Source organism: Purpureocillium lilacinum (assembly GCF_023168085.1).
Source record: "Purpureocillium lilacinum CBS 284.36 DNA, scaffold_5, whole genome shotgun sequence".
Taxonomy (NCBI): Eukaryota; Fungi; Ascomycota; class Sordariomycetes; order Hypocreales; family Ophiocordycipitaceae; genus Purpureocillium; species Purpureocillium lilacinum.
In genome coordinates, this window is record NW_027072115.1 from 382,995 (window position 1) to 406,117 (window position 23,123).

At 61.9% G+C, this 23,123-nt stretch overlaps 7 protein-coding genes across 7 annotated transcripts; 2 read left to right on the top strand and 5 right to left on the bottom strand.

Moving 5' to 3' along the window:
• Positions 1–59: 59 nt before the first annotated feature.
• On the bottom strand, positions 60–908 carry PLICBS_006712 (dolichol-P-mannose synthesis; the record flags this gene model as incomplete). The annotated part of the gene is made up of 2 exons (XM_018328175.2): positions 60–678; positions 799–908. 2 exons carry the CDS (start codon positions 906–908, stop codon positions 60–62), a joined length of 729 nt encoding a protein of 242 aa, XP_018173204.2.
• A 981-nt stretch (positions 909–1,889) lies between these two features.
• PLICBS_006713 (uncharacterized protein) lies at positions 1,890–3,112 on the top strand (the record flags this gene model as incomplete). The annotated part of the gene is made up of 2 exons (XM_018328176.2): positions 1,890–2,459; positions 2,525–3,112. The coding sequence occupies 2 exons, from the start codon at positions 1,890–1,892 to the stop codon at positions 3,110–3,112; spliced, it is 1,158 nt and encodes a 385-aa protein (XP_018173205.2).
• Positions 3,113–3,242: 130 nt separating this feature from the next.
• On the bottom strand, positions 3,243–4,028 carry PLICBS_006714 (uncharacterized protein; the record flags this gene model as incomplete). The annotated part of the gene is made up of 1 exon (XM_018328177.2): positions 3,243–4,028. One exon carries the CDS (start codon positions 4,026–4,028, stop codon positions 3,243–3,245), a length of 786 nt encoding a protein of 261 aa, XP_018173206.2.
• Positions 4,029–5,068: 1,040 nt separating this feature from the next.
• Positions 5,069–8,590, bottom strand: PLICBS_006715 (uncharacterized protein; the record flags this gene model as incomplete). The annotated part of the gene is made up of 3 exons (XM_018328178.2): positions 5,069–5,958; positions 6,992–8,020; positions 8,434–8,590. 3 exons carry the CDS (start codon positions 8,588–8,590, stop codon positions 5,069–5,071), a joined length of 2,076 nt encoding a protein of 691 aa, XP_018173207.2.
• A 2,213-nt stretch (positions 8,591–10,803) lies between these two features.
• Positions 10,804–12,086, top strand: PLICBS_006716 (uncharacterized protein; the record flags this gene model as incomplete). The annotated part of the gene is made up of 2 exons (XM_065601030.1): positions 10,804–10,837; positions 11,065–12,086. 2 exons carry the CDS (start codon positions 10,804–10,806, stop codon positions 12,084–12,086), a joined length of 1,056 nt encoding a protein of 351 aa, XP_065457102.1.
• Positions 12,087–13,456: 1,370 nt separating this feature from the next.
• PLICBS_006717 (uncharacterized protein) lies at positions 13,457–16,656 on the bottom strand (the record flags this gene model as incomplete). The annotated part of the gene is made up of 3 exons (XM_018328181.2): positions 13,457–15,859; positions 15,933–16,484; positions 16,558–16,656. 3 exons carry the CDS (start codon positions 16,654–16,656, stop codon positions 13,457–13,459), a joined length of 3,054 nt encoding a protein of 1,017 aa, XP_018173210.1.
• Positions 16,657–20,473: 3,817 nt separating this feature from the next.
• Positions 20,474–21,676, bottom strand: PLICBS_006718 (uncharacterized protein; the record flags this gene model as incomplete). Its single annotated transcript, XM_018328183.2, has 4 exons — positions 20,474–20,485; positions 20,561–20,770; positions 20,867–21,273; positions 21,391–21,676. The coding sequence occupies 4 exons, from the start codon at positions 21,674–21,676 to the stop codon at positions 20,474–20,476; spliced, it is 915 nt and encodes a 304-aa protein (XP_018173212.2).
• Positions 21,677–23,123: the final 1,447 nt, after the last annotated feature.

Here is a 23,123-nt window from a genome sequence, read left to right on the forward strand (position 1 = left end):
CTGGGCCATGCATGTATTACATATGGCCATGCCATCATCCCCCTCCCTTTTCCAACTCTCTACACCTTGAGCCACAGCGAAAACACACCCTTGGCATACTCGACAATCTCGTCGCCGCCCAGCTTGCTCTCGCCATACAACCGATCGACAAACGAAATCGGCACCTCTGCGACGCTGCACCCCATGGCCTTGGCGCGCACAATCATCTCCATCTGGAAGGTATACCCCTTGCTCTCGGTGCTGGCAATGACGCGCTTCAGCACGCTCTTCTTGTAGAGCCTGAAGCTGCCCGTCACGTCGCTGACGCCGGGGCGCAGCACCGTGTCGGCGAAGAGGTTCGCGCCGCGGCTCACAAACTTGCGCTTCAGGTCCCAGCCGAAGACGCCGCCGTCGCCGGCGTAGCGCGTGCCCGTCACGATGTCGTAGCCGCCCGCCTGCTGCAGCGCCACCATCTGCGGGATGAACTTGGGGTGGTGGCTGAAGTCGGCGTCCATGATGATGACGAAGTTGCCCGTCGCGAACTGCAGGCCGTGCACGTACGCCGTGCCGAGGCCGAGCTTGCCCGCGCGCGGCTTGAGCACCACGTGCGGCTCGTAGGCCTTGACGAGCTGGAGGGCGACTTCTTGCGTGCCGTCGGGGGAGCCGTCGTCGACGATGATGAGTTCCCAGTCGAGGTTGCTAGAGTCAGGGGGGGGGGGGGGGTTTCGCGTCAGTACAACAGTCCATCACTCTCTTGTCTCTCTCCCGCTCCTCGTGCCGTGTGGAGGCGGTAGAACCACGGCAGCGGTTCCAACGTACCTCTCGGTAAAGGTGCGGTTCAGCAGCCACGCCATGATGGGCAGGTTGCGCCGCTCATTGTACGTCGGCAGGATGACCGAGTACTTGTCCTTGGTGGCCTTGGGCGCCATTGCGGCTTGTGCGGCAGGCTCTTGTATTCTCGTCGTCAATGGTATGTGCGGAGCTCGGGGCGGACTCAATCGAGCGAGATGCGCGGGGGTCGAGAGGGCGGCAAGGAGTGTCGAAAGTTGGCTTCGCCGGCGTGTGGATGGGCTCGGTCGTCGATGGGCGCTGTGGTTGTGGTGGTCGCTCGCTTCGTCGACGTGGAGTCTGTCTGGCCAGCTGGCGGATCCGCGTTCGTCCAAGGCCAGGTCGCGTTCGAGCAGAGCTTGGGCGATGACTAAGAATTTGGATGCCCCTGAGCCAGCGGCGCGGCCACGGTGCCCACTGGCGGACACAGCACAACTAGGTGCCCCTGGGCCTCTTCAGGGAAAACGTGGCGGCGGCTAGTGAGCGGGCCACAGAGACCCACGCCTATTCTTGCACCCAAGCTCCAGCCTCCTCCATCCATCCCATCCATCTCTCGTCTCTCTCGTCGTCGTCCTCACCTCCAGCTCGCATCCGCCCCACACTAAACGACCATCGCCATGGGGCCTCATCACCCTCCCTCTCCAGCCCCGGCGCGCGTCGTCAGATGAGCCGCTCGGCTCCAGCGCCGCGACACATGGCAGCAGCAGCAGCACAGCCCGGTTGCGGGGGCCGTTCCCCCCAGTCCCGCTTGTAGTTTCGCTACCTTATTCAATGCGTACCTGGCTTCCAAGAAGCAAGGGCGCGCTCTGCCCTCGGTTGTCGCTCGGCACGGCGTCATCGGGCGACGGGGATCGCGTGGTCGAATGTCGGGTTACATCGCCAATTGCGCCGGAGGCATGTAAGACGGATACCGCACGCGTGTGCTGCAGAGGCGCAGCGTGTCCCGAACCGAGTTTGGGACAATGCCGATGGCCGTCAGTGAGACGCATGCACGTACATAAGTTATAACCGCACCTCGTCCGTTGCTGTGCATATTTGTCTACCCTCACCATCATCACCACCGCTACTCTACCAACCTCACCATGCGCCTCCTAACACTCGCCGGCCTCCTCTCCGCCGCCCAGGCCGCCGCCTTCGTGCCCGGCCCGCCCGGCCCCTACGGCGTCGCCTCGCGCGTCCTCGCCCTCACCGACGACGCCCGGCAAGACCCCTACTCGCCCCAGGACAAGCGCCGCATCATCGTCTCGGCCTTTCTCCCCGTCGACAAGTCCACCCATGCGTGCCAGCTCGACGCCGCGGCTCTCATGCCGCCGCTGACGGCCTCCGTGTACAACTCGCAGGCCGTCGAGGGCGGGCTGCCCAACGACACGTTTTCCCGCTTCGAGATTCAGTACTGCAAGCTCCCCGCGAAGCCGCGAGGCAGCAAGGATAGTTGTCGCGGGGGCAAGTTTCCCGTCGTGCTCTTCTCGCCTGGGCTTGGCGCCACGCGGCTTGCGTACTCGGCCGGTGCGCGCGCCCTTGCTAGCCACGGCAGGGTCGTCATCACGGTTGATCATCCGCACGACGCGGCTGTCGTTGAGTTTCCTGATGGGTCGGTCTTTTATGGCGCGGTGAACCAGACGGATCCAGACGAGACGCTCAAGGCCCTCAACGTGGGTGCCCCTGTCCTGGCCTGCTCAGACACCAGCAGTGGTAGTGACTAACATGAACTGAACAGACTCGCGTCGCCGACATTTCGTTCCTCGTCGAACAGCTCCACCGACAGTCCATCGTCAAGGCCCTAACCAAGGACTACCCCGGCCGTCTAGACGTCGACAAGCTGTTCCTCTACGGGCACTCCCTCGGCGGCAACACCGCCGCCAACGCCATGCTACGTGACCGACGCATCCGCGCGGGCGCCAACATTGACGGCCACGTCTACGGCTCCGTCGTCAGCAAGGGCCTCTCCGCGCCGTTCCTGCTCGTCGGCGTGCCGGGCCACGACGCCATCCCCGGCAGCAACTGGCCAGAGTTGTACGACCGGCTGCGCGGGGCCAAGATGGACCTCGCGGTCGCGCAGACGGAGCACCTCGCGTTCACCGACGTGCCCCTGCTGGCGACGCAGATGACGATCCCACCTGAGAACCGCCCGCTGGTGGAAAAGTTCATTGGCAAGATTGACGGCGCGGTGCTGCAGGATGTGATGCTCGAGGTGCTGAATGGGCTGGTGGAGCTGGGCGTCAGGGGGAAGAGCGAGAGGCTGCGCGGGATTGGGGACAAGTTTAAGGAGGTGACCGTTGTCAAGAGCCGGCTTCCCAGACGGTGATGGCTGGGAACAAAGATGTCAGACATACAATTCTTCGCTTCGTAGAAATGTTTCGAGGGCGCTATGTAACCCCGAAATGTCTTCTCCTGTCTTGAGTAGATAGAGCTTATGCCATGTATTCACCCAACCATCAGCTCTTGGCAACCTCACGAGCCCCGACCGGTACCACATTCCCTGTCTTGCGACTCTTGTCCCTCTGCCTCCTCGCCTCCCACTCCCCCTCGGTCATGCCAAACTCAATCTCGTCGTGCCACGCCCTGTCCATCCAGATGGTCTCGCGGCGGCAGCCCTCGCGCACGAACCCCATGCTCTCGTACAGGGCGCACGCCCGCGCGTTGTAGCTCGCCGCCGTGATGGCCACCGTGTGCAGCCCCGCGTGCCGGAACGCCCAGTCGAGCATCCAGTCGATGGCCTCGCGGCCGTACCCGCGCCCCTGGTGCGCCGCCGCGAGGCTCACCCCGATGCTCGACCCGCGGTGGTGCGCCGTCGCGGGGTTGCCGCCGCCCCAGCCGAGGCAGATGACGCCGATGATGGTGGGCTTCTGCTGGTGCTGCTGCTGCGATGGCGATACTCGTTGTTGTTGCTCTTCTTGTTGTTGTGACTGCTGTTGTTGTGATTGCTGTTCTTGCTGCTGCTGCTGCTGCTGCCGGCGCCGCTCCTCCTCCTCCTCGGGCAGCAGGCAAATCATGACGCCGAGCGTCGACGCCGCCACGCCGGCCGCGTAGTCCTCGAACTGGCGGCGGCCCTTGGGCTGCAGCACGGTGGGCGCGGCGTGCGCCTGCGTGACGGGGTCCTGCTCGATGAGGGGCACGAAGGCGAGGAAGCGCTCGTCGGCGGCGTCGGCGCGCACGTACTGCAGCCGCGCGGAGCGGTACGCGTCGACGAGGTGGTCGGCGGGGTCGTAGGGTCTTGACATGGCTTTTGTTTGGTTTGTGATGCGGTTGGTAATTTGGGTCCTGGGGTGGTTGAGTTGCGGGGTTGTGGTGGTGTGGTAGTGATGTGTTGTTGATATGAGGTTGATGATGGCTGGTGGGGGAGAGGCTTAGCTCAGTCGTGATATGGGATGGGAGAGTAAGTGGGTGGTGGGTGAGTTTGTGAAGCTATGAGACATGCAACCTGGGTCAATTGCGCATAGACCCTTGTATGCTACATGGCTATATACTCATGTTTATATATAAAGTGTATACCACACTCTCCCTCTATTCAATTGCTTCAATTCTTTTCCCATTGACCCGCGAAAGGCCTCGAACGAGATCGTCCCCCCGACACGACGCATCAATAGCCCCGCCGCATGCCGCCGGTTGACTCACCGGAGCTGCGCTCCAGCCTCTCACCCTCCACCCGTTTTTTTCTACAGTGGCGTTTCAGGGTCCCGGCCAGGGCTGTGTTGTGGGGGACCCGGGGGGCGTCGGCTTTAGGCGCCCCGGGAATTCGGCTCGCGCCGGTGCTGCTGGCAGGGGGGTGGTAGTGGTGGTGTCGGCGGACGGACGGGCAGTCTTGCGAAATATGGCAATGTCCACGAGCTCGTAAAACAGGGCTCTCGGAAGACGGTCCAGGGAAACAGGAGTCTGCTGGCATGGGGTTTTCTAGAATTGTTGGGGTGGAGTGAGTGCAGTTATGCTGCCCGGCGACTTGGGCTTGACTTGTGGATGGAGATGAGACGAGGTCTGGCAACAGTCCCAGGTGATGATACGCACAGTCAGGGGGCAGCTTTCAGGTGCGGCGGATGCAGGGAGCGTTGAAGCGAGGCTCGGCCATTGACGACTGCGTCGGAGCTCTGAAAGAGTTGAGAAACTAATTATCAATCTATCTAGCTGGTACATTGCCTGTATAATGAGTAAGATGAGTTATAGCGCAACCCTCTATGTCGACATTCCCTGCACCGTTGAAACGCCTGGCCAAATCGTCCCGAGTTACTATTATCCCATACAGCCCGTCTCATCATCTTCTGCCCTCTCACGACCACTCCCGCAGCGCCTCCTCCGTCCACTCCCACAGCTCATCCGCCAGCTTCCCATCCCTCGAATCCCCCGTCGTCCTCTTCGCCGCCACCCCCACGGGCTCATAATACGTCCCCGTCTTCACCATGCCCTCCCCCGCGCCCCTCGGCGCCGTCGCCGCCCACAGCTGCGAGTGCGCCCCCTCCTCCACGCCCAGCGTCTGCCCCATCGCGATAAAAAACACGGGCAGCTTCGTGAAGAACGGTACCCCCGTGAACAGATCCGTAAAGATGTACCCCGGGTGCACCGACGCGCACAGCACCTCCGGGTGCCGCGCCGCCAGCGCGTCCGCGTACAGCATGTTGGCCAGCTTGCTCTGCCCGTAGCGCGACCAGCGGTGGCCCGGCACCAGCGCGTTCCCCAGGCCGTCCTGCGCGGTGCGCAGGCTCGCGAAGTCGATGCCCCCGCGCGGCGCCTGGCGGTACGCCTGCGACGTGAGGTTGACGATGCGCACGTCCGCGCCGGGCAGGCCGGCGGTGGCGCGCAGGCGCGGGAGCAGGAGCTTGATGAGCAGCGCGTGGCCGAGGTGGTTCGTCTGCCACTCGACCTGGTAGCCGTCGGTGGTGACGCCCGGGTCGACGCACATGACGCCCGCGTTGCAGACGAGCACGTCGAGGCGCTGCGCCGGCACGTCGGGCAGGGCGAGGAACGCGCGCGCCGCGGCCTGCACGGACGCGAGGCTCGCCATGTCGCAGCGTATGAAGCTGATGGACAGGCCGGCGTGGCGGTCGCGCAGCCGCGTCATGATGGCGGTGGCCTTGTCGGCGTTGCGGCCCATGAAGCAGATGTGCGCGGGCGAGTGCGCGGCGAGGGCCTCGACGGTCTGCAGGCCGAGCCCGGCGGTGCCTGTACCTCCCAGTTAGTGTCTTGTTTGTGAGCATCGACGAGGGGGGCTGCTGGGCGCGACTTGCCGCCGGTGACGAGAAAGACCTTGCCGCTGAGGTCGGGAATGTCCCGCGCCGGATCGTATCCTGTAGGCATCGTGTGCGGTTGTGCGTGGGCGGTAGGTTGTGTATTAGAGGGCTGCAGAGTCTGTTCGCAATGTTGGTGATGAAGGCAAGGTGAGTTGTTTGTTGTTGATTGCAAGGTCAATTAATTGGTTTCAAGAGCGAATCGATGTAGTCGTGTCTCAGGCCGCAGACCACGGGAAGCGCGCCTAATATATATATCCCCCCGTCGCCAGCAGCCCAGTCCATAAAAACGTAGGCAGCATTGGAAAATCGCACGACGCCATCGTCATCGAAGCAAAACCTCCGTCGGCATTTACACCTGGGCTTCTGCAGAAGATCGCCGGCGCCGCCACCACCCAATGGCGCCGCCAAACAGACGGCCAATGGCGCCGCCGCCCACGGCGGATGCGAATGCGAAGGGCGGCCCGGAGCAACTGAAGCCGCCTCTGCCTTCAGGTGCTTTGTCACCGTCGGCACCCCGGGCCCGTTGGAGCCCGACCGCCGCACCCCTCCGTTCCGGCTGATGCCGGGTGTTGGGCCGGCGCACTGCCTGGAAGGTTGGCTAACAAAATATGGTGTTAATTTGCCTGCGACGGGATAGCGGTCGGAATAGCGCTTGCACGTCCGGGGGGCCAATACATTGCAATGTATGCATTCATTCACATATGCTGCTTGCCGCAACTCATACCTTCTCTCAAGCTTCAAGTGTATTTCGGCAATTAAACCATACTAGAATACTACCATTTTTCCCTCAGAGCACCCCGCGAATGAATCCAAGACGGTACCAAATACAAATCCGTGCTTTCATGCAACCCAGGCTGCCCAAGCCGCATCCATCACTCTCTGCAATATAAACTGAACTGAAATGAAGTCGCTCCTCGCCGGTCCAGCAGCCAGTCACTTCACCCCAGGCGCCTAGCCCCCTCTACACTGAGCTGGCCGCACCGCGCTCGCTTGGACCTGCGCCACGCGGAAATACTCATCAATGTTGGGCAGCACGTTGCGGCATCGGTTCTGGTTCGTCGACTGCACGATGGTGGCGACTTGGCCAGGGCTCAAGTTGTTGCCGTTCTGGGCAAGCCTCTGCAGCGAGTCGACGACCCGTTGGAACGCGCCGCCTTCTAGCACAGAGTTGGCCGCCTGCAGAGCGTCCGGCCTGCAGTTCTGGTCTATGGTGGCCTTGGACGTGAGCTCCTCGTTCTCGGCCTGGAGCGCCCGGGCTGCGCGGTTGGCGACTTGACCCTGTGGCAGGTTGGCCGCCTCGGAGAGAAAGTCGGACACGATGGATGTTCTCTGCTGCCAGTTTCTCACGGCTTGCTGCACCGCCTGCAGGTTCGTGCATGCCGCCCCGTTGCCGCCGTTCAGGAGCTGGCCGTCCAAAGGCTGGCCGTTCCGCAGCTGACCGTTCTGGGTCTGACCGTTCTGGGGCTGCCTATCGAGAAAGTTGTTGTTGCCATTGTCAATGCCGTTGGGGTTTGTACCTGGCACAACATTGACAGGCTGGCCGGGCCTCAAGTTGTTGTTGACCCCATCAAAACCGCCCAAGTTTGGGTCGACGGGTTGGCCGTTGAACGGGTCGACTTCAACAGGCTGGCCACTGAACGGATCGGTTTGAACAGGCTGCCCATTGAACGGACCGGCCTGAACTGGTTGGCCGTTGGACGGATCGACTTGAACAGGCTGCCCATTGAACGGATCGACTTGAACAGGCTGCCCAGGAAACTGGTCGCCCGGAAATGGCTGGCCGTTGAACGGGCCGTCCTGGGGTGGCGGGCCATCGAAAAAGCTGCCGCCGTCGCCTAAGCCGAAAAGTCCTCGTGGTGCGGGATGATTCTGCCGCGACGAGGCAGTCTTGTCGTCGCTGATATCGGCGACGCGACCAAGAGGCACTCCGCGAACCTGCGCGGCTGTCAAGCCAAAGGCGAATACAATAGTGCGTTTCATTCTCGTTGTGCCGTCTTGAACCGTCCAGTGTCTATCTGTTCAGAAGAGCAGCCTTTCGGAGTACAGAGACAACAGTAGATGGTCACAAAGTGGAAGAATAAAGCAAAAGCGATGGTTGTAGAAAGGAGTGACGACGCGGGAGCAAAATGTTCAGGCGCGTTTTCGGCGGGCCCAGGCGGTATAGACGTGAAATCTCCAAAATGCGAACGTGCCCAAGGTTTAAGCATACATGGCCGAACCCCTGGGCTCTGGCAAAGTCTGGAGGGGACGTATGATCGACGAAACGTGGTGTGGTTTCACGTCGCGTGCGCAACTTGCTCAGTTTGCCAGCGTACATCACCTGTCGATGACTCGCCTCCGGGCCAAACGATGTCTCCGCCGCGGCGAGTCCAGGGTGGTTTGCGTTTTAGCCTCGAGGTCAAAACACCAGGCTCGGCTGGGGCGACCGAGCGGCCGGCGACGCCGCGGCACTTGACGCAGACGAGCCGGAGCAAAATCGAGTCCACCGGCTTGGGCAGTTGGGACAGCAGGTACTCTCCGAGGTTGCCAAATTGGCGGTCTCGGAGGAGTTCGTCAGCGTTCATATCGGCGGAGGAGGGGCTCATCATATCGACGGCGGCGGGCCGCCTTCATATCGGTAGGGATAGAAATTGAAATCTCATATCGGCAAAGGGCGGGAAGTCCCAGCAATACAGAGGACCGCAAGAATCAGTCATGATCCTCCTCAGTCCGGCCAAAAGCAGCGAATAATGTACATGTTGCGGACTAGACCGTGGTGTGAGACGCGATGGTCTCTACGCGAGACTCGCCAAGCACGCTGGCAGTCACCGTGGAGATGCATTCCCGACTCAGACTGTCGCCATTCGAGCGCAGGAAGAGACGTGACAGACGTTCTGCTCAGCGTGGCCAGCGTCTGTGCGAGCCAGGGGCGAAACGCGAAGGACCCATGGCGCGACGAGCCGGCATCTCATAGGACGAGGCCGTCGCTGCTCTCGTGACCATCCAGAGCTGCATTGCCGAGCACTGCAGGGAAACCGTCCGAAGCGAGTGTGCTTTTATGCGAGGTTCAGTCGCCTCGATGTGCTTCGTGCAGTCGCATCGTTACTTGCTGCGCAGGTCGCGTCGCGGACTCGCAACTTGTCTCCGATGATGTGCGCCGCATTAGGCAATCAGGGATGTGAATTTTGGTGGGGCGGCGACAGTGATCTTGGATTGCCTGGACACCAGCAGTAGCAGCGCTGCCTCAGCCAATGGCCTCAGGCAGGACGGGCTGGTCACGCCTAGCATCACGTGCCTGGCATCCTCAGCCAAGCGGAATTGGCATCTCCGGGCAGGGGCGAGCAGCGCACTCGACAGCCCAGCCTCTTCATCTGTTCATGCACCGGCCAAGCAGAGCTGTCTTGCAGCTACTATATGCAGCCGCCAGGCCGAGCCAACCCGCGCCGCCCTCGTCGACAAGCTCGTTGCAAGGGACCCGACGACGGCCCACCCAAAAAAGTCGGCACACGCCAGCGAGACCAGGCCACCACCCAGGCGCAGCAGACCAGCACCACCACCCACCACGACGGGCAACTGTGGCTAGAGCCAAGGGCGGCGAGAGGGGTGGGCGGGCTCGACTGGCTGGCTGGACCGCCGCCGCCGCCGCCGCCGCCGCCGCCCCTCTCCTCTCCTCGTCGTTTGCGGCCCACCGATCCTGCACTGCAGCTCAAACCGCTTCCCCGCAAATGGCCGACAGTCTCGATCCGCGCCGCCCGCACGGCCTGCGCGGCCAGGGCCCGTCGCCCTACGTACCGTGCGCATCGCGATTGCGGCAGCCAGCGCGGCCGGCACCCGCACCGTGGTCGAGCTCCAATGACGCCCTCCAATGCCGCCTAGTGCGAGCAGCTTCCCGGGCAGCTGTCCATCTGTCGTCGTCGAGGGCCATGGCAACCTGGAAGGCCGGAGCAGCTGAGCGACTGCGTTCCACCCTTCCTCTCGCGCGCTCTCCTCGCTCGCCCTCGCCCTGGGCCAAGTCCGGGGGGGGGCGGGACGCCCGCTGCGTCGGAGTCTGCGTGCCAGCACTCGTCCGTAATGTAGGCATCGGTATTAGTTAGCTGACGGCCAGCCAGGTCAGGTAACCGGTTGCTCCATCCTCGTGGTACAAGGTACCGCGCAGGGCTACCTCGCTCATGCGCTCGCTCCTCGCGGCGCCGTCGGTTACCTCAGCATCAGCCAAGGTACTTCCAAGGTTGATGCGGTACGAGTCCGGCGACTCCCCCCTCGATGAGGCCATGTCCCATGTCCCTCGCCACCTCGGGCTCGCGGGCGAGAAACCTTGCTTCCATCACCCACCCAGATTCAGCAAGGCCATTGATCCGACAGCTGCGCCTGTGGAACCGTCGTGGCCGCCTCTCGTGCAAACCCAGCCAGCCAGCCCGCGCCGGTAGCTTTCCATCCCGCTCGCCCTCTCCTCTCCCGCCCTCTCTCGCCCTCACTCTCTCTCTCCATCATTTCATCGCTCCGTCTCGCATCGCCCGCCTCTCGCGACCCGTCGAGACCGCAGCCCTCATCTGTCGCCCCAGACATCTCCCGTGAACTCGCTCGCGCCCTCCGCAGACGCCCTCCTCTCGCCGCCGCAGCTCCTCCAGCTGTCGCCGTCGCAGTCCCGCTCTCGCTCGCCGGCGACCACTGCGCACAGCGCACAGTCCAGCCGCCCCAGCCTCCAGCCGCCCCAGCGCCGCGCCGTTTTGGCACTCTTACGTCATCAGCACCCCCTGCGCGCGCGACCTCGCTCCAGTCGCCAGACTCGCCCATAATCATGGCCGACGGAATCGCACCAGCCGTTGACAAAGGTATTTACCGTCGCATGTTGTCGCAAGATGTTGCAATCGCTGCCCCGTGAGCCGCAGTTGCGCGCGTCTTCCCATTGTCTTGCTGCGGCGTCAATTGACTTGCATGTTGCACCGGCTGGCTCCGCGGTCGCCTCTCGGTCTACTCTGTATTCGCTAGCACCGCCGCCTGCATGCCTCTCCCATGGCCTGCACCGACAATCATGAATCAAGGCGCTGACAACTTCTAGTCGGCGCGCCCGAGCCCTCTGCTCCCGAGGCTCAAGCCGGCGCCCCGACGCTGGATGCGCCTCCCGCTCCTCACCTCGCCGTCTGCCCTCCCGCGCCCCCGGGCCATCAGCCCAAGCCGGACGCGGCCGAGCAGAACAAGGCCAGCATCCCCGATGGTGCCGGTCCCGCGCTTGCCGCCCCGCGGCCGGTCGAAATCCAGTCCGTGCCTGAGACTCCCGTCAACGGGGCGACGCCCGCGGGTGGCACGCCCCGGCCGGAGCTCAAAATCGCCGAGGACTCGCCAGCTCAGGACTCGCCCAAGGAGCCCGTCGTGATCACGGGCATCAACGAGCCGGCCCCCACGCCTACGGCTTCTGTTCCCACCAGTGTGCCGTCGGGAGTTGAGACCCCGGTGAATTCGCTCGTCAACGGCGGCAGCCAGCCAGCCCCCAGTGAGCCTGCCGTCGCGAAGGAGCCTTCCGCTCCGAGCGAGCCCGCTGCCCCGGTCACGCACACCGGCCCTGCTGCGGAGCCCGTCCCTGCCCCGGCCCCCGCTCCCGCTCCGGACGCGATCGCGGACGCCGTGTTGCCCGTCAATGCCGAGCCGTCACGGCCCGCAGAGCCCGAGCAAGACATTCCTCCTGCGCCTGGCCGTCCTGGCAATGGTATCACGCCCGCCGAGCCGGGCAAGCCGGCCGTGCCCCTCGACGAGCCGTCTGTCGGCGAGAAGCGCAAGTTTGACGACGCGGCGGCTTCGGCACCCGCTCCCGCGGCCGCCCCTGTTCCTGCTTCAGAGGGCCCCATTGTTCCCCTGACGGACGACAAGACGGATCTGCCCCCAAAGCCAGTTCCGGCTCAGGATGACCAGCCTGTGGACAAGCGGCCCAAGGTCGACGACTCCACCGCGGAGCTCAATGGCGGCAGCTCCTCCAACGGCAGCGCCAAGCCTGGTCCCGGCCGGCCCAGGAAGGACAAGAAGGCGGCTCCCGCGGTGGGCCGGACGGCGCGCAAGACGCGCAGCCAGGGTCCTGCCGACCTCTGAGCATTTTCTTTCTTTTCAGACATGGCCACCCCGAACTCGGAAATGGTTCTCGAGGCCCGGGGCCGGACGCTTGGCGGGACCGTTAAAAGGACCGAGATCGGAACACGTGCAGTGCGGAAAGGATCTGGGAAGGGGGGCGATATGGCGAAAATGGCTTTTTCTGTGACTTTTCATGCGCGACTCTCGACTTTGGCTGCTCTTGAGTTTTTTGGCTTGACCCCGATCTGAATAACATTCCTATGTGTGAAAGTCGACTTATCTGGGTCGACACCCCTCCTGATCTGTCCCGGGAGGCGATCTGGCGAGCTCGTGGTTTTCTTGTGCGGGGTTTTGGTTACTGGCTTTGGGATCAATGGCCATCTTTTCCTTACTGTTTCGGATCGGCATTCTCCTGCTCCTTTCTTTATAGTCTCCTGGTTATGCCATGAGTGAGCTCAGCCCCTGCCCGGCGCGTATTGCCGGCGCTGAGACGCTCAATGAGGTAGCTGCAAAGAGATCGTTAAAGATGAATGGCGATGATGACGATGATGATGATGTGCCCGACACCGCCGACACGTCGCCTAGCATCTGATTACCATTATAAGTATTATTTCTTTCCCCATGATGGTGAATTTACATGGGTTGTGTGTGCGTGTGTGTGTCTCCTGATGCGAGTTGGGCGAGGTAGTCATAACTGCTCTGGCCTGCTACGTACTTTTTTTGTGTTAGTGCCATGACATTGTCATGTAAAAGGAGAGGGAGATGGGGAAAATGGCACACTCATTACCACGCACCCGTTTCTTGACATGGCCATGATCTCTTTAATTCCTAATCCTATCGTCATTTCTCCTGTCGTCATCGCGCGATGGTTGAGCGTTTTAAAATCTCCAACAGCGTGGACGACATGTGTACCGGGTAGGCAAGTAATTTAGCCGGAGCACCTCGGCGCCGACTTACACCACGGACCGGGCAAACACACGACACGACATACTGCATACAGCACGAAGTAATAATCACTGCACTGCCATACGCATTCATTCAACGCCTGTGCTTGCTCCATGTACAGAATTATGTCTGTTGGCTATGTGCGCATTATACGGGGTCGGTCCTATCCAGACAAAACGACGCCCCAGACAAACCCTGTCCGTCCGGGGCGGCCCTCATCCTAGTCCGTCCAGCCACTCTCGCCGTCTCGCGGGAGAGCCCATCCGCCGGTCCTGGCGGAGATGCACGCCCCTCTAGTATCCATAGTAGTAGTAGTTTGTAGTAGTGGTTGTATAGTATCATCAGCCGGAAAAAACGCCGCGCAGACCTTATCAATGCTTTTTGTGCCACAGATTACCGCCCAACGAGGACGCTCGTACGTCGCGACCCCCTATGCCGGGCCGCGACTACCACCCGCTGCCGGGTGCTCGCGCCGGTCGGCTCCCTCCTCTAAAATAGTTGTACTGGGACGGATCAGCCTCCTGGGCGTCCGTATCCTCTGTTTGCGCCAGCCCGCTATACCCTCGGGGGCCGCCGCCGAGGGCACCGATGGACGGGCCCGGCGTGCTGGCTGCCGAGGGGATCCGGCCGGGCGTCATCCGCCCGCGGTCCGAGCTCACATCCCGCGCGTACCCGGGGGGCGGGCTCATGGGCACGGCCGCGGCGTTGCGGACGAGGCCCAGGCCCGACGAGCTGCCGTTGTCCTGCGAGTAGAGTGGGCTGCGGCCGCGCGAGCTCGCGCCCTGGTAGCTCGTATCTGTCATGGTCGTCGTGTTGGTCATGACCCGCCTGGGTACCTGCCCAGGCACAAAGGGCGTCGACTTGCCCGACATGGGCGAGCCGGGCCTCGACATCGCGGGGTCGCTGAATTCGTCTATGGAACCTGGCGTGCCGGGTCGTCCCATGTCGTTGGATCGTCCGTAAATCTCACCGCCGCCGTGCTGGTCCGTGAACTCGGCCCGATTCTTGTAGTACTCAAAGTCCATGTGGTTCTCCGACACGTACTCAAAGCCCGGGAGGTTGCCGGCTGTGACACTCTTGCCGGGCTTGCCGCCCTGCATCGCGTCGAGCGCATACATGTCCGAGTAGCCGCTGACGCTCATGAGATCGCTGGCACCACCCTCTCTGCCGTCCGTCAGGCGCCCGCGGTACACCGAAGGCAGCAGGTTCTGCGCCTTGGAGTGCACCATGGGCGTGATGAGCGGCTTGTACAGCGCCGGGTGGCCGAAGCGGCTCGCCAGCTTCTCGCTCCTCAGGCGAGCCTCCTTCTGCGGCAGACCAGCCTCCTGGTTCCTCGGGGACCCGCGCGTGCTGTAGTACCGCATCTTGTCGTCAAACGCGCGTCGGCAGTAAATCTTGAAGGCCACCATGATGAAGGGAAGCGGCGTGCTGCAGTAAAACTGCAGCTTGAGGCCATCGCCGCGCACCCAGCACGTCAGCAGGACCACCAGATTCGAGAGGATGGTGGCAAAGATGAGTCGGTTGAAGAGGACGCGCCAGAAGAGGCCGCCAGACTCCGTCTTGGTGACGAATCGGTACAGGATGAGGTACTTCTTCAGGTACGAGTCGATGCAAAAGTACATGGCCGTCGCGACGAGGGTCAGCGGCTGGATACCCATGAAGCACAGCGTCACCGTCGAGTAGAAGAGAAAGTAGTTGTAGTAACTGGCGTACTCAAAAGGCGGCGGGGCCGTCAGCTCGATGAGCTCGCGCGGTGTGGGGCTCGAGAACTTCTTGAGGAAGAAGGCCTGAATCAGGGGCCAGATCTGGGCGAGGTCGATGGCGGCACCGAGCTGGCGCTGCAGCAGGTAGGTAACCCAAAAGGGGCTGTTGTTGCAAAAGGCCTGGAAGATGGCGTCGGCGAGCTTGCTCTTGTTGATGGCGTCCCAGGCGTTGGTGCCGTGGCCCGTGTCCTTGACAATGTTGGCGACAAAGGTCCAGATGGTGCTGAAGAAGGAGAAGACGATGAGATTGTTGAAGACGAAGAAGGCGTACATCTTTGCCAGCACGTGCCTCTCGCGGCCGGTCTTGGTCTGGTCGCCGGCCTTGATGGAGAGGCGGCGGAAGATGATGGGCAGCACCAGGTACACTAGAGACATGAGGGCGGGCGAGGCGATACCCTGGATGACACCCCAGAGGGTGGTGTTGGCCGACAGGGAACGCTGGAACGCGGGCCAGACCTTGCCCAGGTTGGACAAGTTGACGAGGAAGATGGCGATCATGGCGTTGGGGGCGATCCAGAGGACAGTCAGGATGGTGATCCAAAAGGTGTTGATCCAGCGCCGGCGGCTGCGCGTGGCGCTCGAGAGCGGCATGTTCTTCCAGATGACGTCGACGGGGCGCGGGGCGAGGGTGACGGTGGCACCGTGCGGCTTCTTCTTGCGGCAGGCGTAGGCAATGTTGTGCGTCTCGGCAATGTCCGAGTAGCTGGCGAAGCCGTAGGGCATGGTGCCTCGCTTGTCGACGCTGGCGCGGACCTCCTTGATCTCGAGCTCGAGCTCGCGGATGCGCTGGGTGTAGTAGTCGATGGCGTCGAGCTTCTGGCCCTTGGGGTACGAGGCGAAGGCGCGGTCCTTCTTGGAGGGCTTGCACGAAGGGCGGGCGGCGGGGAGCTGAGCCGGGTTCTTGAGGTACTTGGCGAGCACCTTTTCGAGCTTGCGGACGGCCTTGCCATGCTCCTCGATGAGGTCGGGCAGGTCCTTGACGTTGCGGGCGACGACGGTGCGGGCAAACGACGAGTTGGGGACGACCTGGTCGATGAGGCGGGCGATGCCCTCGTCGGAACGACCCTGCTTCGGGAGGTCGTACAGCTGTCGTGCCACGTTAGCCACGTTTTCCTTGCCGTCGCGGGGGAAGGGAAGGGGGGGAATGGGAATGACGTACCATGAGCGTACGCGCGTGGAGGCTGTTTTGGTACTCGTCGCTCTCAAAGTAGACCCTGCGCAGGGCCAGGACCTTGCGGTAGTTCCACCAGAGGAAGAAGATGACGACAAAGTTTGTGCAGTAGGCGACGACTACGCCAGCCCACTGAGGCGCGCCATAGACGTCGCGGGGGGTGATTTGCATGATCCACTTGGTGGCCTGGCCTTGATACTCCTTGACGGACTGGGTGGCGTAGACGGGCAGGAGGATGCCGACGCCGAGGGCCATGAGGACGAGAAACATGTTGCGCAGCATGCGGATGAAGCGCAGGAAGATGATGGCGTCCATGCCGATCTGGCTCATGAGAATCTTCTCCTGGGTGTGAAGCAGAGGTGTGACCCAGGCCCAGGGCTGCCTGCCGATGGGGGGCGGCGCATGCTTCTCGTCGGCGTGCTTGAGCTTGGGGGCGTAGATGGCCTGGTTGTAGGGTCGGAGGAAGGAGAAGCAAATGGCGATGAAGACGGTGAAGCCGATGGAGATGCCCAAGGCAGAGAACAGGGACGCGGCGGCGAGCTGCAGAGCAGAGCTGGTCAGTGCGCGTCACGGAGGGGGATTGGTCGGTCGCGTGCGGGCGGGCGATGCTTACCGATCCTTGGAAGGGATCCTTGAGCAGATCCAGCAGCTCCTGGCCGGCGTCCTTGTCGTCTCTGGCGACGAGGCCGAGGACGGCCCTGGACAGGTCCATGGCGGCGGGAGGTTCGCTGCGTCTGCCAAAGGCGACGAGTGAGCCTGAGGGGGCTGCGACTCCACGTAGCGGCTCAAGGGCGCACGGGCCGGAGGGGCAGTTTTGCGCCGAGTCGGCTTCGTATCAGGGTTGAAGCTGTTCGAGGACGAGGGCAGACGGGTATGATGATATGTACGGGATGTGGTTCGCCGAAAATTCGTCACGGGCTGGGCGTAGGTGGTGAGGGGCCGCCAAGGGGAGCTTGTGCCGTCGAAGACGCGTCGATCAGTGTCTCGCAGAGGGAGGCGAAGCGGGCGGATCGAGGCCGGGCTGCTGGAACGTGGTGGTGGTGGTGGTGGCGGTTCGCAAAAATAGTTGAGCAGCGATGGAGCGAGCGACGAGGGGGGGGGGGGGGCGTCGACGGAGGAATACAACAACCGAAGGCTAGGCGGACAGAAGCAAACGAGAAAACGAGAGACGCTTCAGTTGTCGTCGAAGGCGGCGATGGCTGCGACGGGCGCGGCGTGGAGGAGGAGATGGTCGTGGAGGGGAGGAAGGAAAGAGGGACAAAAGGGTAGAGGCGGCGATGGACGGAGGGACGGACGCATGGCCGCATGGACGTTGGGGATCAAGAGAGTGAGCGATGCAATGCATGGCTGGATGGACCGACACTTGGATGGCATGGATGGATGGATGGATCCCGCGGCGGGTCCGAGCTTCTGACGGGTGTCGAGAAGAAGGGGAGGGCCGTGAAGCCTGCCTGCAGGGGGGTCACGGCGGCGAGGTCACGGACTGGGCTGGTGATGGTGGCCCGGCGATGGTGGTGGTGCTGGTGGTGGTGCTGCTGTAGGTGCGCTAACTGCGCTGAGGCGGCGGGTGGTGACGGCGGGTAAAGTCACTGCCAGCACTGCACGCGCTGTACCCGGACCTGCTGGGGCCTAGAGGCAGGTCGGCCATTGGTGTGGAGGCCATCCATCCATCGGAACCCCCAGCACAGGACAGTAATCGCCGTCTCAGAAAGTCCTGCGGCCTAGAACGACCTCGTACCTACAGATGCCGCCGACCACAGCAAGGCACCACCGAACCTTGGTGACGGGTTCCTGGAAAATCCTAGCGGCCCGCCGCCCAAACGTGGCGATGGGCTAGGTAACTCCCTGAACTTTACTCTGTTTGTCGAGGCGGCAGGGCCAAGGTTGGAGCTGCTCCGCCGCCCCCTGGGGCCACTGGAACCGCAGGCATGGCACAGCCCGGCCCAGGAGCCCACACCGGGGGCCAGCACCTCACTGAACGGCGAGCGACCCAGCAGCATGGAGTCCTTGGAACTTGGAAGAACTGCCCGCCCTGCCCGGCAGCACCGCACCCTAGGACTCTTGACAACCGACCTACTGACCCCGGCCCGTCAATCACCCCCAAGGGACCGCCTCGGAGCTCGCTCAACACGGCGGCAGCACATGCCGTGATTGGCCCGACCCTCGGCCACTTGAGCCCCCCTGGCCCCCCTGCCTGTCGGGTGCTGCTATTTTTTGACACAGCCCTTCTCCTCCGCGGTGCCGCTAGCGCCTCCGAGAGGGTGGAGCTGGCGCTGAGGAATACGAGAGGGCTGCATCTCGGAACATGCCTGCCTGGCCTGCCTCTGGCGCGCGCGACGTCAACAGAAGAAGAATGCTGCGTCTCGTGTCGACATGTCCCGCTATGATGACGCTGATGATGGCGGCAGCGAGAGGCAGCCCGGCGCGACGCGGCGCTTTGCTGTTGATGATGCTCGGCCTCGACCCGAGCGCGGGGCCATGCATGGGGACTGAGGCGTCAGCCTGTCGCCCGCGGATGGGGATCTTGTAATGGAACCCCTGAGTGGAGAGCCCAGCGATGACATCCTGTTGGACGACCGAGTCTGCTGGGCGGACGTGGTCGATACGGTGGTGCCTCTGGGCGATGGAATGGCCTGTCGCGTGCCTCGCTTGCACCTCTCACCCCATGCCCAGGTCCTGTCCTCAGTGGATGGGGGAAGCCCCTTACTGCGAGTGGAGGTGCTGCACTGACGAGGCACAGTGCAGGGCAGCTTTCAGGGCAGCCTCCCCCGCTGTGAGATGGACCGAACGGCACGCTTGGAACTCCAGCTGGGCCACCGCCAAACCCAAGGTTGCCCAACATCCATCCCTCCAATGTCACCCCCCTGTGTCGTCCAACAACTGCAGCGGCACCATCTGCACGCGACACGTACATATTGACATTCACGGCCCGGGGAAGAAAAAGAAATCCAGACAGCACCCTGACAGCCCTTGGGACAGGATGGACACTTCGGCCTGACCGGGATCGGCCCTGTCGAGCCTCTTGTGCCCCCGAGACAAACCCTGCAAACCCATGCACGTCGTCGCCACTGGCGCCCCTGCAGAGCGAAGATCTGGCCCAGCCACAGCCCACGGAATCGCGATAGTATTTCCATCGGATCGGGGGCCTCGATTGAACCGATTTTTCTCTCTCTCTCTCTCTCCCTCTCCCCACTCCGTCCCTTCCTCTGCCGCTGGCAGACACAGAAAAGCCGAAGAAAAAGAAGCGAAAAAAATGCCTCGGCGATGGATGCCATGGCAGCTCCGTCCCTCACAGTGCCCGGCCATTCTGAAACGCAGTGGCGTCGAGCTTTTGCTGCTCGTGAGACGCGCAAACGACCCCACCCAGGGGGGGAAGGGAGCGACTGGAACCCGCCCGCACACAAAGACCAGAGTCCAGACAAAGACAAAGACAGAAAAGACGCGCGCGCTACGAGTGCAAGCGGCTTAGCACAAACGGCTTTCCCGCCGGCAGCTGCCGAGGCGCTCTTGGCACGATGCCGTGCCCTGTCTGAGCCCGACTGTCAGTAACGGAGGGGATTCCGGCCTACAGAGTGATATGTGTGCTTGTGGCTAGGCCGTCCTTGGTGAATCCGTTTTTGTTTTTGTTTTGTTTCCCGGCAGGTTGTTTGTACAAAATCGAGTGTGACGTCTTGTTTGTTTGTTTGGATTCGGATACATGTCTCGCCAGTTGAGGCTCCAAGAGTCCCGACTACACCGGAGACTGCTGCACGTGTTGCAATTTACTATGCTTCCAATCGCGAACGCCAACTCCTCGACCGCGGCACTGACTCTGCGAGCTAACTGTATCTTAGCAGATCACTCTCAAGTGTCTTGTATATGCTCTCTAATTGCTAGATGTGAACCCGAGGGTTTCGTGATTTACTTAGGTGCGACCACGCTGAGTCTCCGTCACCATCCCTGCCACCACCGGGGTAGCGGCACGGGCAAGTGGAATGGCAAGGTGCCTTCTTTGGACTCATTTCGCCGGCTCTCCGTGCCATGACGTAGCCTGCAGAGCGCGTTATGGACTGTCTGGTCGAGCTGGTATCCTGGCCCCAGTCCTCGCTCGTTCTCGGTGCGGGCAAAGTGAGCATCATATCGACCTAGATCTCAGCCAAGTTCAGAGGCCCTCGTTCTCTTTCTCTGTTCAGACTGCTCAAGGGCTGCCTCACAACTACGCTCAGCTCACGCCTCTGTGTTACTAGCGACGCAAGAGAACCCGCCATCGCAGCAGCTCTTCTCGAGGGCTTTGGGCCTGTGTGTGAAGCTAACACCTTGATTAAGATCTTGGTCCCTGCAAAAGGGGCAAGACGAAGTATTTACAACGATATAAATCGACTTAGCAACGACGGTCTTTGTTCCCCATGACCACCGTGCATTCCTGTGCTCATTGTTATTAAAAGGCCCCCAGAGGCAGCCTGTCTGAACCCACTCCGCTGTTCCTCACATCCCCAGCCCAGGGGCCAATTTACAAGTTGCCATCGTACTAAGGACAGTCCAACCTCCTTTTAGCTCGAGATCTGGCTCCATGTTAGCATCTATTGTGGCTTCGAGTATGCGATTGTCCAAATCATTGACCCGCCCAAGACGCTCACCTCGATAATGGCTGGGCCTGCGGCGACCGTGTCGTCGGTGACGGTGTCGTTGCAGCCCGTCAGCACCACGTACGACTGCCCCGCGAATCCCTCAGGAATCTTGACAGAGAAGCCACCCTGCACGGGCGTCGCCTCGACAAACGTCGGGCCCGTGACGGCGATGAAAGCGGCGTAGACCTTTTGCCCCTCGGCGCCCTTGAGCGTATAGTCCTGCACGTCCGACAACGTCAGTCATTAGGTCCCATACACAGTATTTGTGGCGATCCGCCCTTGAGGACATGGTCGTAGGGTGAGCTGTGTACTTACCGGAGTCAGCAGCGTCACCGTGTCGCCCGTCTTGACCGGCATCGGCGTCTTGGGGTCCAGCGCCAGCTTCGGGAACGCCTTGACCGGCAGCGGCGGGTTCTCCTTGGGGCACGAGACGATGAACTGCGACGCGAGCGAGTACACTTCGTTGATGGACAGGGGCGCGTCGAACGGCTGCGCGAAGGGGGCCTGCTTGAGTCCCGCGCGGATGTACGACGAGTGCCGCGCCTCGACCGTCAGGATGGAGCCCGCGGCTGTCAGGTACGTCTTGCTCATGATGTCTGCCGCGGCGCCGAGGTACGCCGACACGCCTACGCCCTCGAGGATAGACGCTGTCGCGAGGAATGTCTTGACGTCGGTGACGCCGAAGCTGTAGGTGCACTCGGCGACGGGGGTGACGCCGGCGGCTGCATCACGGAATCAGCACTACCTTCGCTTTTTACCCTCCATCCTTGATCCAACAACCAGGGTGCCGATCGGGGATATCCTTGAGGATAGCCGTGCGTTTCAGGAGGTCAACGTACCCTTGAGTGCCTCGGTGAGGAACCCGACGTGCGCCGTCTCGTCGGCAGAGACCTTCTTCACGTTGCCGTAAAACGTCTCATCGAACCCTGCGGCCTTGAAGTCGTCTTGGGTGAAGTTGGCCAGGCCCTGGCGGTAGAATGTGTCCTCGAGGTGCTCAAGTGTAAGAGCGTAGTTGAGAATAACACCGTCGTTGATGCCATCCGCCCGCTTGTCTGCGAGTGGCGCCGCCGACACGAGGCCGGCTGTGGCGGCGGCAATGGCAACGGTGGCGGTGGAAAGGAACATTGTGATGGGAGGAGTAAAGGGATGGGCTGTTGATGGTGGGATGGGGATTCGGGGTTCGCGAGAAGCAACAACGAAGAGACCGCGGCGGGAACTGCATATGTGCGGAGGCCCAAGTATATACCTACGATACTGCAGGTCAGTCGGCGCAACCTCAACCGGTTCGGCAGCTCATGTCGACATGGGATCTCGACTCGTACGCTGGAATAACGCGACGGCGATCAGCACGCGTTCAACCCGTCCTGCACCTATCTTTGAGAATGCCAAGCGCCGCCAATCCCAGCATCCGTTCACGCTCCGTGGTCTCGTCGTGTCTAGTGCCCAGCACATCTCATCCGACGTTGACGCCCATCGTCATAGACTGCCGTGGCGGAGTGAACCGTCCGCCGCGTAAGCACGCCCTAAACGACAACAAACGAAACGAAACAAAAATTGGGCCCATCACTTGCGTATGGTGATGGGACTGCGGCTGAAGAGCAACATCTCAAATCGCTGATCCAAGCCGGCACGGCATTTGGACAAGCCGGCCTCTAGCGTGAACTAGAGAGCCGCTGTCTTGCTGGAGGTTTGGAAGCTCAAATCTCTTAGCTGCCCCGGGACGCCGCCGACCCGGGTGGGGGCTAGGCTCTATCGAGCCGTAGGGCTCGGGAAGTGGCAGCTCCGGCCATCGTGTAAATCGACGCGCACCCTCGACCTGTAAGTCCACGCTGCCCAACGGCCCTTGATCATTCCCTGGAACGGTAAGCTTCTGCGCGGCTCTGCGGTTTACCGTGATTGTCAGTTGCCTGTCTGGGCATGAGCGCAGCTCGGCGAACGCGCTAAAACCGTTTCGTGCCCGATGTAATGCGGCACTGTCGCCACTCTACTGTATTTGAGCTTGAGTTGAAGTTTAGACAGGAACAAACAATAGGTAGTGACACTTAATCTCTCCAGACTGCAAGGATCATGAGCTGGAACGGCCTCGGCTGTGAGGGACGCGCTGGAGCGCGCGTCTTGTCGAGGTGACGCCGTCGGATCCCACCTCAGACCTGATTGACACTACCTACTGTTTGGCATGCTCATTTCTATTTCGACCTCGCCCTCGCCCCCCATTTTCGACTTCTTTTTCTGGTAGGTAGTCCTTTGGTGCTTGCAAGCAGTCGCATTCGCTCTCATCTTGGTCTCTTTCCTGTTCCCGACATCAGCGTTTCAGCATAGCAAACAGACAAGCTTGAAGTTTACCGCCACCATGAGATTCGTGCACATTGTCGGCCTTACCGGTACGAGAGACTGCAAGTTTATTGCATCGAAAGCATTGAAGCTAACGGCCAGCAGCTCTCACGACCGTCCGCGCGACCGGCTCCACGGTCCAGTGCAGCGCATGCCCGCCTGCTTCGTCGACTCCGGACATAGTCACCCGCTCTGCTCTGCCTTCGACTCCATGCACTGCGCCACCGCTTACGGTCATCTC